The sequence below is a fragment of the Poromitra crassiceps genome, assembly GCF_964638095.1.
Source record: "Poromitra crassiceps genome assembly, chromosome: 10".
Taxonomy (NCBI): Eukaryota; Metazoa; Chordata; class Actinopteri; order Beryciformes; family Melamphaidae; genus Poromitra; species Poromitra crassiceps.
Window position 1 is genome coordinate 35006969 of NC_139631.1, and position 14595 is coordinate 35021563.

The 14595-nt window shown below is 46.2% G+C and overlaps 1 protein-coding gene across 1 annotated transcript; it reads left to right on the forward strand.

Moving 5' to 3' along the window:
- Positions 1-4405: 4405 nt before the first annotated feature.
- On the forward strand, positions 4406-5375 carry LOC310783902 (transcriptional and immune response regulator-like). Its single transcript, XM_083644819.1, has one exon. It carries the CDS (start codon positions 4515-4517, stop codon positions 4809-4811), a length of 297 nt encoding a protein of 98 aa, XP_083500945.1. The 5' UTR covers positions 4406-4514; the 3' UTR covers positions 4812-5375.
- The last annotated feature ends 9220 nt before the right edge of the window (positions 5376-14595 follow it).

Below are 14595 nucleotides of genomic sequence, written 5' to 3' on the forward strand. Positions count from 1 at the left end.
TTGAATTAAGCTACAGTACCATGGCAATCCTAAACCTGTTTGTGACATGAGGACACCAGTCAAATACTGCCTGGTCTTGGATCCATGTCTATGTTTACAGTCCTGTGTTTGGCACACCTCGGTGAAGTCCTGTGTCCCCCTGACCTGTCCCGTTATCAGCCCGTCTCACAGGACGTCTATCAGAGATACAGATATAATGGCTCCCTGATCAACACGCCTGATTGGCTCCCTGATCAACACGCCTTATTGGCTCCCTGATCAACACGCCTGATTGGCTCCCTGATCAACACGCCTTCCCTTCCTATCAAGCAGGACGGGCTGTAAAAGAGTTCCAGCCTGGCAGCCACGTTACGCAACGCTTCAAATGTGTCCCAAACTGCGCGGCCATAAAGCATCAGACAGATCAGTTTGGAACATTTCAACAACATCCAATCAACATTTCACGAGGAGGGATTTCCTCACGAAGGCTGATTGACATCAAACGGTAGCTTTTATACGTCGCAATTGACCCAGACCAATTCACAAATAATTATGGGGTTTGTACTATCACAGTTTATGGCTATAAATAGAGTACCATCATAAACAAAGACGACGGGAGGGGAGACGCGGTGAACTTGGCCTAGATTGATACCGCTGGACGTCGACTGTGTTACTTAATCAAGAGCACTCCTCAACCTCAGTGACATTCCTCAGATATCTACTGTATAACCGTGCTGCCTCCACTTTCCGTCAACACCCTGATCTGTGTGAACCCGGGTTCTATTTTAGGGCCATTTAGCTGAGGATTATCTCTGAGGGAATGAAGGATCCACAAGGGAGTGGACCCACTGCCTCCCGAGGCTCGCCGCCCTCTCCCCAAGGGGGGGGAAGAAAGATGACAGAACCTTTGACCCCCGCCGGGTTAAATTTAGCAGCTCTTTTGTTATGATAAAGACCGACTGCTCTGTGCGCGCTGGAGAATAGGGTCAGCCGCTCAAGGCCGCCCGTTTCCGTTTCTGCCAGATATCTCATTGTGCGCCGCTTGTCTTATGGTGCCGCCGAACAACTTGGGGGTCATAAATGTGTCATCCCCCCCCCACCTCCCCTTCCGGAAGCACATTAGTATTCCCTGTCTCCGCTCATATAACTGCCATGCCAGCTCGATACAGACAGGTATCCTGCGGCCGGCGGCGCGATGTTCCGACAGCCCTGGAAAACGAGGATCTGGCTATTGTTTTCGGCTCTGGGCTATTGTTCGTCTCAGCGCTGGCTGTCAATGCCGCATGCCGGGCATAGCATGCCAAGTATGGGTACAGGTCCATTCTACAGCGCTCGACCAACAAAATGCACTTCCTGACATTCTTCGGGCAGCGGCTCTTCTCTTTCTTTGGCCATATAGGGAGTAAGCTCTGCCTAGTAACTCCCAGGGGGGGAGGGGTACTGATTGCTACTACTACTATCATTATTAATACTATTATTATTATTATTATTAGTAAGATTTTTTATATACTATATACCATAGTACATTGTTATTACTGTGCATTATTATTACGATTACTAGTTGCGGCGAACTTGGTCTAGATTGATACTGCGGGATGTTGTTTGGACGTCCTTGTTTGTTTTAGCTTGTATGCATCGCATCTCCCGCGCGCTTCTGATCCCGTGTAAGTACATCGAGAGACACTTATACCAGAGGCAAATTCCTTGTATATCTACATACAGTATACTTGGCCAATAAAGCGGATTTCTGATTTTGAATATATATATATATATATATATACATTTTCCTTTTATGGTAGTTATTCTCATTATTGTTACTAGCCCAATACCAGTGTATCGGGCTGTGTAGCCATTGTTAGGTCACTCGCTCACTCGCTCACTCACTCACTCACTCACTCGCTCACTCTCTCTCTCTTTCTCTCTCTCTCTCTCTCTCTCTCACACACACACACACACACACACACACACACACACACACACACACACACACACACACACACACACACACACACTTTGCATTCTTATTGTAGTTCTGATGCTGATACCTGTTGGAGCACACAATCACTGGCCCTTTTAGTCAGGCCTTCGCTCACAGAGTTGGCATGTTGCCTCTCTCTCCCCAGAGGGTTTTCATAGTCCACTCCCCTGGCTGATTCCAACTCCTCTCAGCTCTGCTCCTCCACTCAGGAGCTATGGAGCTCTCCATGGTGCTGAACCTGTGTTGACTCATTCAGGCCACTAATCCATTTTTGCCCATTCTTTACACTTCCCGAAAGATTCCGCACGATATGTAAAATGGCCTAGCTGTGACCGAACACAATTTCTTCTCTCTCCACCTTGAGCAACGACTTCTCGAGGTTTCTTCCCGTTAAAGGTGGACTTCTCCCATGCCGCCGTCCGCCCGTCGCCAAGTGCTGCTCATGTGTGGGAATGGTTTCAATTGTTGCATCTAAAATAAAGAGCCTGTTCTTGACCTGGGATATGAAAAGTGTCACAAGATAAGTTTTGTTATGATTTGGCACTACATAAATAAAATTGACTTGACTTTAGATTCCATTTAGTCTGGAAGGGAAACGCCTTTGCAGGCCTATCAACATACAGATCAGCCAAGCCCCCTCCCCCCCTAGAGTAGTAATGTAAACACAAGTCACCTTCCCTCCTCTCTGGAAGTAGTGGACAAATCGTATTTTTAGTGCTGACCGGAATAAAGGAGATCTAATCTGCAGTAGTTTGATTGTCGTTACAGTAAATGTATAACAAACTGCGTTCTCACTTCTCAGTGATCAACACGACTCATTAACACTGGGAAAACGGAATAGGCTACAGACTATACTTGACTTCTACAAGTTGTGATAATAACAGCATGAGCTGCAGTGTCATAGTTGGCCTATAGCCATCAGACCAGAGGATAGAAATCCCAGGAAAAAGACCCACGCATCCAGTAAACACATTTCTCTGAGAATAACAACTTTATCTAGCGTTATGTTTAGTTTACAAACTGTTCGAGTGCTTCATAAACCAACTGCACCTGAGAACATAAATGAGTCAGATGAACTTAGCCGCTGCACGCCAACTGATAATTGTTTCCCTATACTTGTCATGACAATTAGATGCACACCATACATTATAGACATACATATATATATAGGCATATATATACACACACACACACACACACACACACACACACACACACACACACACACACACGTGTTAAGCACGTTTCGTACGCCGCCGACGGCCTTGAGAATTGCACTGATTTACTTTTCTATAACAGTTTGTGCTTTGCACCATTTATTTCTCTATAAAAGTGATGTTATATCATGTAATGTTTGTAGCATCTGTAACTTCATGCTGCTTTTCTTGGCCAGGTTCCCCCCAAAAATATGTTATCTTATCTTACCACTACTAAATGCATAGAAGAAACCCTGCATATACTTTGTATATATATATATATATATAGCTCGACTTTACACTGGGATCATTTCTGTATTAAATCATAATACAGTTTCCTTATTTGTTGGGGACCACCTGGAATCTCTTCAAGGATCTCTGGAGGACCCCAGACCCCAGTTAGAGAACCACTGAACCATGCAAAACAACCCAGAACATAAATGAGTTAGATGAGACACTACATGGTCCTGAATGCTCCCAGATGTATCCCTCTATGCTGATAGTTTGGTGACATATGTCGAATAATTTATCCCAATGAACAATAGGCTAATAATGTCTGTCTGGGAAAATGTACTGTTTGGTTACTTTAACAATAATCACTGACTTAAAGAATTATAATCAATTTGATGATTATTTTAGCAAAAGTTCATATTCATAAATGTAGCCATTCTAAACCTTTATTTATAGTATTTTAAAATCAAACAAAACAGCAGGCTATATTAACAATTGTTTCACTTATAGGAAATGGCTCTGACTCTGATGTTGTTTTGTCTGTATGACTTCTTTGTTTGTATGTGACTGCTTTGTCGGTATAATGATTTTTTTTTTTTTTTTTGTGGTGACTTCTATTTCAATAAATAAAGATGTCAAAAAATATCTCGTCAGTGATTGCTCCACTTATAGTGTAAATATTCTAATGGTAAATCAAATATTATGCAGAGTTTTCCTATAGGGTCAGTGAATATGGGTTAAAAAATACTGTATTACACTGTTTTGTGCAGACATTTTGCAAGAGGTTTCATCATCCAGACTGCCGTGCGCATTTGGAGAGCTGCAGCCGTTCGTGACCGCGCACTGAGCGCTGCGCTCGGGGGGAGGGGCGGTGCCTTCCCTGCTTCACTCTACTGTAACCACGGTGATGTCACTGCTGTGAGTGAGTAGGTCCGGGTAGAGCAAACCTCCCACCACAGCACAGACAGCAGCCCTATAAATACCCCTCAGGCTGAGCTCTCCTCACACACTCAAGCCTTTCTGCTCCGGCGACGCAGTGCGCTCCAACCAACCCCAGCCACACGGAGTTGAACTTGGAGCTGCGTGCAGCCAGCCAAACAGCCAACAACAGACCCACCGACAGAGTCGAGATGTCTACCTACTCCGAGTGCCGCCGAGTCAGCCCCTCGGTCCACGGCAACAAGTTCGACACGGCGCACCGCAAGAGAGCCGTGGCCAACATCTTCGAGAACGTCAACCAGGACGCGCTGCAACGCCTCTTCCAGAAGACAGGCGACATGAAGGCGGAGGAGCGCGTCAGGAGCATCTTCTCGTTCAGCCAGGACCCCGAGGAGACGGCCAAGGCGCTCATGGCACTGAAGCAGCGCAAGAAGGACAAGTTCCTCCAGATCGCGGGCATGCTGCGCCATCTGCTCAAGCTGCGCTGAACTGGGGCTTCCCTTTGTCTTTCCTTCTCTCGCTCTCTCTCGGCTCCGTTATGAGCTGAATGCTGACCGCACTCCCGCTGTGACCGGCCAGTCTGTGGCCGGGAAAGGAGCGCCAGGGGTCGGATGTGGAAGTCGAGCCGCCTGCCGCCGCCTTGGATGGCCGTCACTACCGCGGATGGAGGTGACTCAGCGGCGGGTCCTGCCTGGCCTGCCGCGTGGATACAACAACAATGTAAACGGATGGAGCAAGCTGCAATGCACTGACTGGAATACGAAGGGCCAGAGCGTCCTCCCCGAGACTTGAATGACTGAATGCATTCCTATCCTATGGATGCGTGACTGTGAAAGCGCACTTCACGCAGGTGCACCTCACGCCATGGATGCTGCTGCAGGCACAGCTGCAACATGAGACTGAAGAAACCTGCCTATTCCAAATGCCTGTCCTCTGAACACATGCCTTGTCTCTGTTATATGAACACTATCTTCATCAGTGACCACTTCACTATAATGTGTTTTGTCACATGTTATGTGATTTTGCATAATGAACGTTTCATATTTGCCATTTCTAATAAATTATTGTATACAAAAGTTGAACTCTCTGTTGTCCTTTGTATTGATATGTCATATAATTCACATGGTTTGAATGCAGTTCATATCAAATCTGCCCATCATATTCGGTGGTATCATGAGGTTATTGTCGTCCTGCTAGGTTAGAGATGATCCTATGGTGGTCTGGGGTTAGCATTGTGGTTTCTGTTAGGTTGTATTTGCCTATATGCAAAGTAAAAGAACACAGTGGTTTGTGTGGCATCACAGAAATCAACGTGTATTAGTCATATTGTCACTTCCTCGCCCAAGAGCATTAAAGGGATAAAGTGGATGCAGGGCACATTTTGGGGTACAATGTGTGAAAAAGAGAAAGTCAAATTTTTGGCGTAAAATGTGTGAAAGAAGAAAGTGACATTTTTGGGCGAAAATGGGCGAAAAAAGAAAGTGAAATTATATATATAATTTATTATATATATATATATAATACATAATATATAATATAATTTATATTATATATATATATACATCACCAAGATTATTTGTCTATTTGGTTTGTTTATTTATTAGTAGCCTAATTTGACACATAACCCATGGAAGTATCTCAACCAATCCACTGTGACCTTGTTGTCGGTCATAAACAGGGAAAGTTAAGGTCAACCACTCCAAATCATATGAAACTGGCATGTAATAGCCTATCATCCTACACTATGGACAGATCCATAGGAATATGAACCAGCTGGTGTCCCTTCCTTACAACACAGACTGTTGAGTCATGCGATGATCGTCAGGCCTTGAGACGGTGCATTTCTCACAAAAGAAGAGAAATAAGAGACATATTTTCTCTGACGCAGCAAAAGGCGTTTGAAGAAGGAGGGAGGTAGAGTTACTCATGTGGATGTGGTAAACCTTCGCGGGATTTCCCTCTCCTATGCCCGAACAGGCCGGCGTAAACCAGTTTGGCTCGGAGTGGAGTGTGTGTGTGTGTGTGTGTGTGGGGGGGGGGGGGGGTGGCGTTGGGTTGGTTGCCTCTCCGCACCGCCACGGCAGCGAGTTTGTGTTGAAGCATATCTAATCATCCCTTGCTCTCCAGATAAGAGCCTGTCTAAGTGGCATTACAGGGTTTTGGGTCCCTTCTCTTATAATAAAGCAAGAGAAAAAAAGGGCCCTCACACCGCACATTACCCCAGCCAGCCATCACAACAACCTTTTATTATCCTCAAATCCCAATTTTAGACTGTTTGAACGTGTCTAAACGGCGTTCTCTTCCTGCGGTGCGCCGCTTTGGCTGCAGATCAGTGCAGAGTGGGATGATGCCTGCTAATCTGCTGGCTTTGATAGTCCCTCCGCCAGCTCAAACCGGTTCCCTGGCTGGCTGGCTGGCTGCGGCTGCGTCATCTGACATCTGAGTGTAGCTGCTGGTTGCTACACTCACACAGGAAGCTCTCAGGTGTCTATCGCCCCGGGGTGGGGAACTCTCAGGTGAATAATTGTCGCCGCGCCGCGACCGTCTAAAGGCCTGTTTGTGCACTGATGCCACAAACCAATTACACCTGACTGGCTGCAGACAGCCAGATGCTCTACCCATTTCTACCAAACGAAAACAAAGCCGACAAAGGGCTTCACCGTGCAAGATAAACACACCCGAGCAATATTCATGGGGAAATAAGAGGGCAAACGCACAGAATAAGTAACCAGAAATACAAAACACCAGATAGGCGATCAGAGGACGAATCAGCGTGACATCACAACCACCCGGGAATGCGGAACCGCAGCAGTATGAGTTGTGCCAAGAAGACAACGTTAATATCTCAAAAACTATACATCACTTTTATTTTGACATTCTGAGTGAAAGCAGAAGTAGCTCAAGGGTCTGATGTATAGGCTAATATATGTATGTCATGTTAAAGTTGTGTGAACTGTCGCAGTTTTTAAAATGATGAAGTGAATTTAGTAAAAAACACAGCCTGCTAGAGTGAGACACTGAAGGATGTGCTGTCATATTTTTGGCCAGCGCAAGCGGGCCCTATATCTGGCTTTGTCCAGTCCAATTTGCGTGCCGATTTGAGTGCCGATGCTCATGAACGCTTTATCGCGCTGGACATATGCTAGGTTCCGACCTAGCCTTGTTTTGCTCCACCTTTCACGAGAACGACAAAAAATTATGTGCCCTTTGACAGTCACGTTTCACCTACGAGTCAGGACGTCGATGACATCGTCAGGGCTCTGACCTCACTGATGGTGTCAGAAGGTTGATGACATCATCAGATCTGTGAGCCAGAACGTCCATGACATCATCGGAGCTCTGACCTCACTGATGGTGTCAGAAGGTTGATGACATCTCAGATCTGTGAGCCAGAACGTCGATGACATCATCGGAGCTCTGACCTCACTGATGGTGTCAGAAGGTTGATGACATCTCAGATCTGTGAGCCAGAACGTCGATGACATCATCGGAGCTCTGACCTCACTGATGGTGTCAGAAGGTTAATGACATCATCAGATTGTGAGTCAGAACATCGATGACATCATCAGAGCTCTGACCTCACTGTTGATGACATAATCTATGACGTCATCAGTTTTGGGGGGCTTACATGAATGACATTCAGTGTACATCATGGCAAGTAGTAGTATCAAAATGGTTTAAGCTTTATATCCGTGGTATGCTAAAGCATAAATTTAGGCTTTTTGGGACAATACAATACAATACAATACAATACAATACAAGACTTTATTGTCTTTCAAGGGGATTTCTTTTTCACACATTTGCTTTGCAGGCCTACAAAAAACAGTACATAATACATTGATACATACAGTATATAACCCCCACACAACATAACTGTGTAATAATCAGTGTCAACTGATTTGAATTGGATTGTATGATGATCAGCTACCATGGCTCACTGAGACCGCAGTTCACCCACATTTGTATGTACCTCTCCATCACCGCTTGTTCTTATCAGGCGGTCTATTTTTTTACCGTTTTATCATTTCAACTGTCCCTTTTGTTTGGCCCCTACTCTGTTTTATTGCCCCCTGTCCCCCCTTTTAAGGCGATCCAATTGTTGCCGCAAAAGAAAGCTAAATATTTAAGACAATTGTCTTGGCTGCCTTTGCTGTGTTTGGCGGCAGGGTGATCTGTTCTCCGTCCTCTCCCACCCTCTTCCTGCCTCGAACAAAGCCTTGGGAACGCCGAGTGCTTTGATGTCAACAGACACTGAGGCAGACCAGCCTCTCGCCTGCAGTGTCGCGGGCGTTACCACGGTGACAGGAAGCGAAACAGGGCAGAGGGGGGTGGGGGGTAGGGTAGGTCTATAGAGTAGACAGTAGAGGAAGAAGAGGCTAGAAGATGATAAAAAGTTCTTGGAAGATGTGTGTGTGTCGATTGTCTTTAGACTGCACTTTTCTCTCTTTTTTATAGTGTGATCTTTGTGTTAAGGCAGAGAGAGACAGAGCACAAGGATTTCATTGTATTTTTGAACGCATGACAATAAAATATGAACTTGAACTTGAACAAAAGAAATGGGAATAAACATGTCATCCCCCCGCCAGTGATGTAGTTCAACCCTTGGGTCAGGCAGGGGATTGTTAGTGTACTTGAAATATGAGTGAAAATGTATTTCAACATTTTGGTATGGGACAATGAAAGGATAGATTGACCTTATATTTCTGTTGCCATACTCTCCTCAGAATTAGACTTACAAATGATATCTTGAAATGTAACTGTAACAGCGTTTTTACTCCATACAGTACAAAATACAAGAACTACTATACGCAAACAAATACAATCCTTAGTTACATTTACACAATGTACAATTTATGATGAGAGAGAACACGGGGAGAACACAGAACCGGGAGAAACCGGTTTGCACGTGGCTCCTCTCTGTTCTGCACATGATGTGTCTGTCTGTGTGCCCTGAAGGTGTTGAAAATCAGACGTCCCCCCCCCCCCCCCCCTGTGTAATGCAGCCAGGCAGACAGGGTGCGCGTGAGCTGGAGCTAGAGACAGAGAGGAGAGATGGCTGATGGCGGTGGTGCAGGGAGTGGCAGCCAGCCCGTTCCAGCGCAGACCGGTTCCAACCGTAGCTCCCCCATGAGGAACTGAGCATGAGCTGTACGCAGCCTTACAGATTACTCAGCGCACAGGCTGGGAAGATCCTGCTGTAAAGTCAACAGGCCCGCACATGAGTCAGTCTGGCGTTCTGATGAGACGCCGCCGAGCTGGACTATGTGCTCTGACACTTCTTGGCCCATCTTATATTAACAAAAAGGACTGTCGTATAAACTTGACTCTATATTTAGCCTGTTTTTTATCATAAGTCAAGCCGGGCTGTTTCCTGTAAAAACGCATCAGAGGGCGATCCAACTTCTGACTGTCAGTGTTCCATTTAGTTTAAAATTGGTTCGCGCGGTGTCTTTCGAGAAGCTCTTAGCCTTTTTAACTGTATGACAGCATCCTCGACCTGGCCCACCTTATGACGTCATTATGACATGATTGGTGATATATGACATGACTATTAGTAGTGACCTGGCGCTGAGCCATCTAGAGCTGCATGACATCATCGGTGACCTGTCTTTCTTTCTTTCTTTCTTTCTTTCTTTCTTTCTTTCTTTTTTCTTCATTTCATACTCTGATAACAACTAATGCGGAGGCGACAATGCTCATCCAGAGTGATTTGCAACGAGCCAAATAAGTGACCATGTCTCAAGCATCAACGGGACAGATCGCCGCATTGTTCAAAAAAGCAAAAATACCATAACCATAATGTGTGTTTCTGGTAAGAGCCCGCTGAAGCGTGTATAATGTTTGCTGAGCAATGCTTCCCTCGTATGAATCATTCGGTAGCAATTACAGCTTTAACGGCCTCTCCTGCTATGCCTGACGCGCTCGCTAAACCACAGTGAAAGCAGAGCCTGCCATGAGTGACTGTTCAGCGTGTCACCTTCAGATCTGCTGCGCTCCTCAAGCACCCTTCTCTTCATCTCGCCTCCTGCGTTTGATGGTTCCATCCAAAGCACACGGTCACTCCCCCCGCCGTGTGTCAGAAGCAGCTGGTGTGGCCGCGGCGGAGAGGCATGGGAAGGGGCAAAGGTCACAGGGTTATGGCGAGGTAGGCTCCGTACAGGAAGAGGGGTCCAACGTGTGAGGAGAAGAGGAATGCGGGGGAAAAGAATGGGCACTGACGGACCGAGCGAGACTTTCCCTCGGAGCGCCGGACTGTCTGACTCATAGCTTTTCCCAGTCCCAGAGGGCTCCTCCCCCCATCTGTGCAGTGGCATCATCCGGATGACCTCATCCCGGCAACACAAAAGAAGCGCGCTGAAAACGAAACGCGGCGTTCCAGAGTGTCGAAGAGGGATTTCTGGAATTTGGCATTGGCTTGTCTTTTCGCGGCGGATGTCATCAAGCGGAGAATATGACTCCAGGGTTTGAGCGCCGCGCTTTGTTCTTTTGGGATGAATCAGTGTATTGTGCGTGCTTTGCCCTGGCTTGGGGTCGGTGATTCGCTTCGTGCGTTGACAACGGCGTCTGTGTTGCGTCAGAGGCCCCGCGTCGGAGGTGACCCCTGACCCCCGGACGGCACAACGCTTCATACGCACCCCCGAACAAAACATCTGCACGCTCAGCTGTGGACTTGTGCAGCGATCACTTCCTGTCTGACGCTGGAGCTGAAGCATTTGACAGATTATCTGCGACGCACGATGACCACGCAGCAGCTATGGAAAACGTGACCATAAATGGTGGAAAGCAACTGCTGTCGCTCCAAAGGAAACCGAAGAGCTCTGTGGTCTCATGAAGAACTCTGTGTTCTCATGAAGAGCTCCGTGGTCTCATGAAGAACTCTGTGGTCTCGTGAAGAGCTCGGTGGTCTCATGAAGAGCTCGGTGGTCTCATGAAGAGCTCTGTGTTCTCGTGAAGAGCTCCGTGGTCTCATGAAGAGCTCTGTGGTCTCGTGAAGAGCTCTGCGTTCTCATGAAAAGCTCTGTGGTCTCATGAAGAGCTCTGTGGTATCATGAAGAACTCTGTGGTCTCGTGAAGAGCTCTGTGGTCTCATGAAGAACTCTGTGGTCTCATGAAGAGCTATGTGGTCTCATGAAGTGCTCTGTGGTCTCTCTGTTGAGATGAAATGTTCCTCATTAAAACCGTTTTGTCGTGTTCTCTTGTGGTCTACACTTTTATTGTACTCTGAGGGTAAACCAGGGGTTCCCAAACTTTTTTGGCTTGTGACCCTATTTTGAGACATTTCCGACATTTCAAATTCCGGTACACCATCGATAATATCATTAGTGACATCGTCAGTGATGTCTCATTATGCTTCTTTCCCCCCGCAGAATTCTGACTTTAATCTGAGAATTCTGACTTTAATCTAAAAATTCTGACTTTTTTCTGAGTTATAATCTAAAATATTTTCATCTAAAAAAAAGTGTCACTCACAATGTTGATTGAGGCTATGTTCATTTGGATGAAGCCTTTGCAGTATATAGTGACATTATGTGACATTACACTGTTTGGATCTCACCTGCAATTACCACCCACCACCATAGGTGTCACCCAAGAGAACAAAGCTGAAATCTTAGAGATTATCACTTTAAACAAAAAACAAAAAACAAAACAAAAATCGCAAGTGACCCTAATCATCTTCGGTAATATTAAATTGTGTGTGGTGTAAAAAAAAATACAAAAAAATACAAAAATAAAAATTATTCAGGCGAATAATATTTGAATTCCAGGCGACCCCACTTAGGGTCGCGACCCTAAGTTTGGGAACCACTGGGGTAAACCAACCATAAACTGCATTAGGCAAGGTTTTTATGTATAAACACACCTGTCTTATCAACCTAAATCATCCCCACTAACCGAGACATCGTAGATTCAGTGTTTGCCCAAATGAAATTCTGGTGTCGGGTATACACTGTCTCTAACCCTAACCACTCACCATTGCTCAGTCTAGAAAAAGCTAGACTCACAGACATATTTTCCTCTCTGGTCTCTCTGGTTTCCTTTGGTGTAAAGCATCAGTAAGTGGCCTGGCTGGAAAACATGAGAGTACTGTGAGCACACTGAGCAGTTTACTGACCTATAACAGGATTGAAGTCCTCCTAAGTCAAGATAACTACCTCTTTCTCAACGTATAAATCAGACTAAGTAAATGATGTGTGAGTTCCATTCAAATGAAGCACAATATAATGCTCTTCTGGGAACAGGTTTGTGTGGATATTGGCGGTTGTGATCACTTTCCCCACCGCTGATTGTGCTGCTTCATATTTCAAATGTACCGTTTCACTTTAACGTGAGACGAACGTCAGAGACAGACCGGTCTTGTCCGGTATCAAACCCGCGACCACGCTGAGACGAGTAAGTGCTGTGTAAGCAGATAGCGAGTAGCGCTGACTGAGAGAGGCTGAATCCCTTCAGAAATGTTCTGACCTATTGTAACCTCTGCCTTTGTAACTCCGTCCAGTGACTTCTCCCAGCCGGGCGCTGATAGCACGGTCTGTTCTGTGAGTTTGTGTGGGATGAGTCCCAGGAGTTACAGCAGAGTCAAGTCCAGGGCAGGGATGATGGGGTGGAGGTGGGGGCCCCATTGTCCACATTTTGTCTGTATCAGTGTGTGTGTGTGTGTGTGTGTGTGTGTGTGTGTCTGTGTGTGTGTCTGTCTGTCTGTCTGTGTGTGTGTGTGTGTGTGTGTGTGTGTGTGTGTGTGTGTGTGTGTGTGTGTCTGTTAGGCAGCTCTACAGAAGCCCTTTCCTGTGTGGCGCTGGAGGTTCCTCCCAGGGCTGGGCGGCCGACAGCCCTGCAGACAGGCTGTCTCGCTCCAGTTCCACCACAAGGCCTTGCCATTGTTCTGCCCCTCACTCCCTTGTCCTGTCCTGTCCTGCCGCAAGACCACCCCCCCACGCACCTACCCCCTCCACAACCTCAGCACCCCTACCACCCCCCGCCTCACTGGCCTGCCTCTTGCCCTGCAGGTGCAGCTGATCCAGGCCCCGGAGAAGGAGGAAACCCAGGCCCGGCAACAATGGCAGACCTACCCTCCTATTTATATATCAATTCTCTTTTTTAAAATATTTGTTTGACTGTTTATTTTTGGAGAGTTGACATCAATTCAGGACATTTCATAACCCTACTGGAATGGAAAAACCCTGTGTCAGTGCACAAAGCTGCCTATGTGTAATGGGTGATGCTGGCCTACAATGCTTTGGGATTCCCCCTTTGACCTGGGTGTAAAGTCCATATTATGGCACTATAGTAGCCCTATGTGGTACAGCAGGTAAGTCCCATTGGTTTTATAGGCTACTGCAGATAGAGGCTACTGATGTTGTGTACTGCTAATATTTGCAACTAGGCAACTTGCGCGTTCGATTCCTAGGCTCGCCCACATCGGCAAATGGTCATAATAAAGTCAGGTCCTGAACTGAGGTCTATTGAATTGGTTCACCTTGACGCAGGTTGAGGAGATGTTTATTGGGAGAAGGCCATGTTTTCCTACATGTAGCTTTGTATCATTACAATGTCAGTAATGATGCAGATGGGAAGTCTTTACCTTGTCTTCATGTTTTCCTGCACGGAGCGCTCCGCAGTTTATTCCAGCACTTCCGTGTCCAGAATGATGCAAAACGCATCATTCTGGACGCGGAATTGAACAGATTTTGCTCGAGGGCGGCTGTTATTGTTTCTTGACATTTTTTCTGTATGCGCACATCCACGGAGAATCGCATTAAACAGAGCCGTCTATCTAGAAGAGTCGCGACATCTCCATTCACTCCAATGGACCAGTTTTTTACTCTCAAGAGTTCCAGGAAGTAAGGTCCTGGATTAGGCAGCACTGTCGAGTTGCAGCAAAATGGACAGTTTGTGTTGTACTTTGAAATTTTTTATTTTTTATTTTTATTAAATTGTACATTATCAGCTTTATTTTAGCATCCAAAAGTAGCGCGAGACCCCTTCCTGGCTGTTCATTGGCTAATGAGTCACGCATTTTGGTCCTCCACTGATGCCACTCTCTCTCTAAATTGCTCTGGCATTAATGACCCATAGAGACAGTCGGCATATGTGGGAACGCCCACAAAATCTTACTACGGCTGGCGCCCATATATCTCATTGGGCTGACTCACCAAAGGAAGGTGCACCAAAGGAAGGAACCCAGCGTCTATGACGAGACATCGCCTCAACCTATACCAGCTGTTGGGGGCGGAGCTTCTGCAGGCAGTCAAATGTGGATTACTCGATGCAGAA

Coding starts and splice junctions, on each gene's coding strand:
- LOC310783902 (XM_083644819.1), top strand. CDS start 4,515: ATGTCTACCTACTCCGAGTGCCGCCGAGTCAGCCCCTCGGTCCACGGC.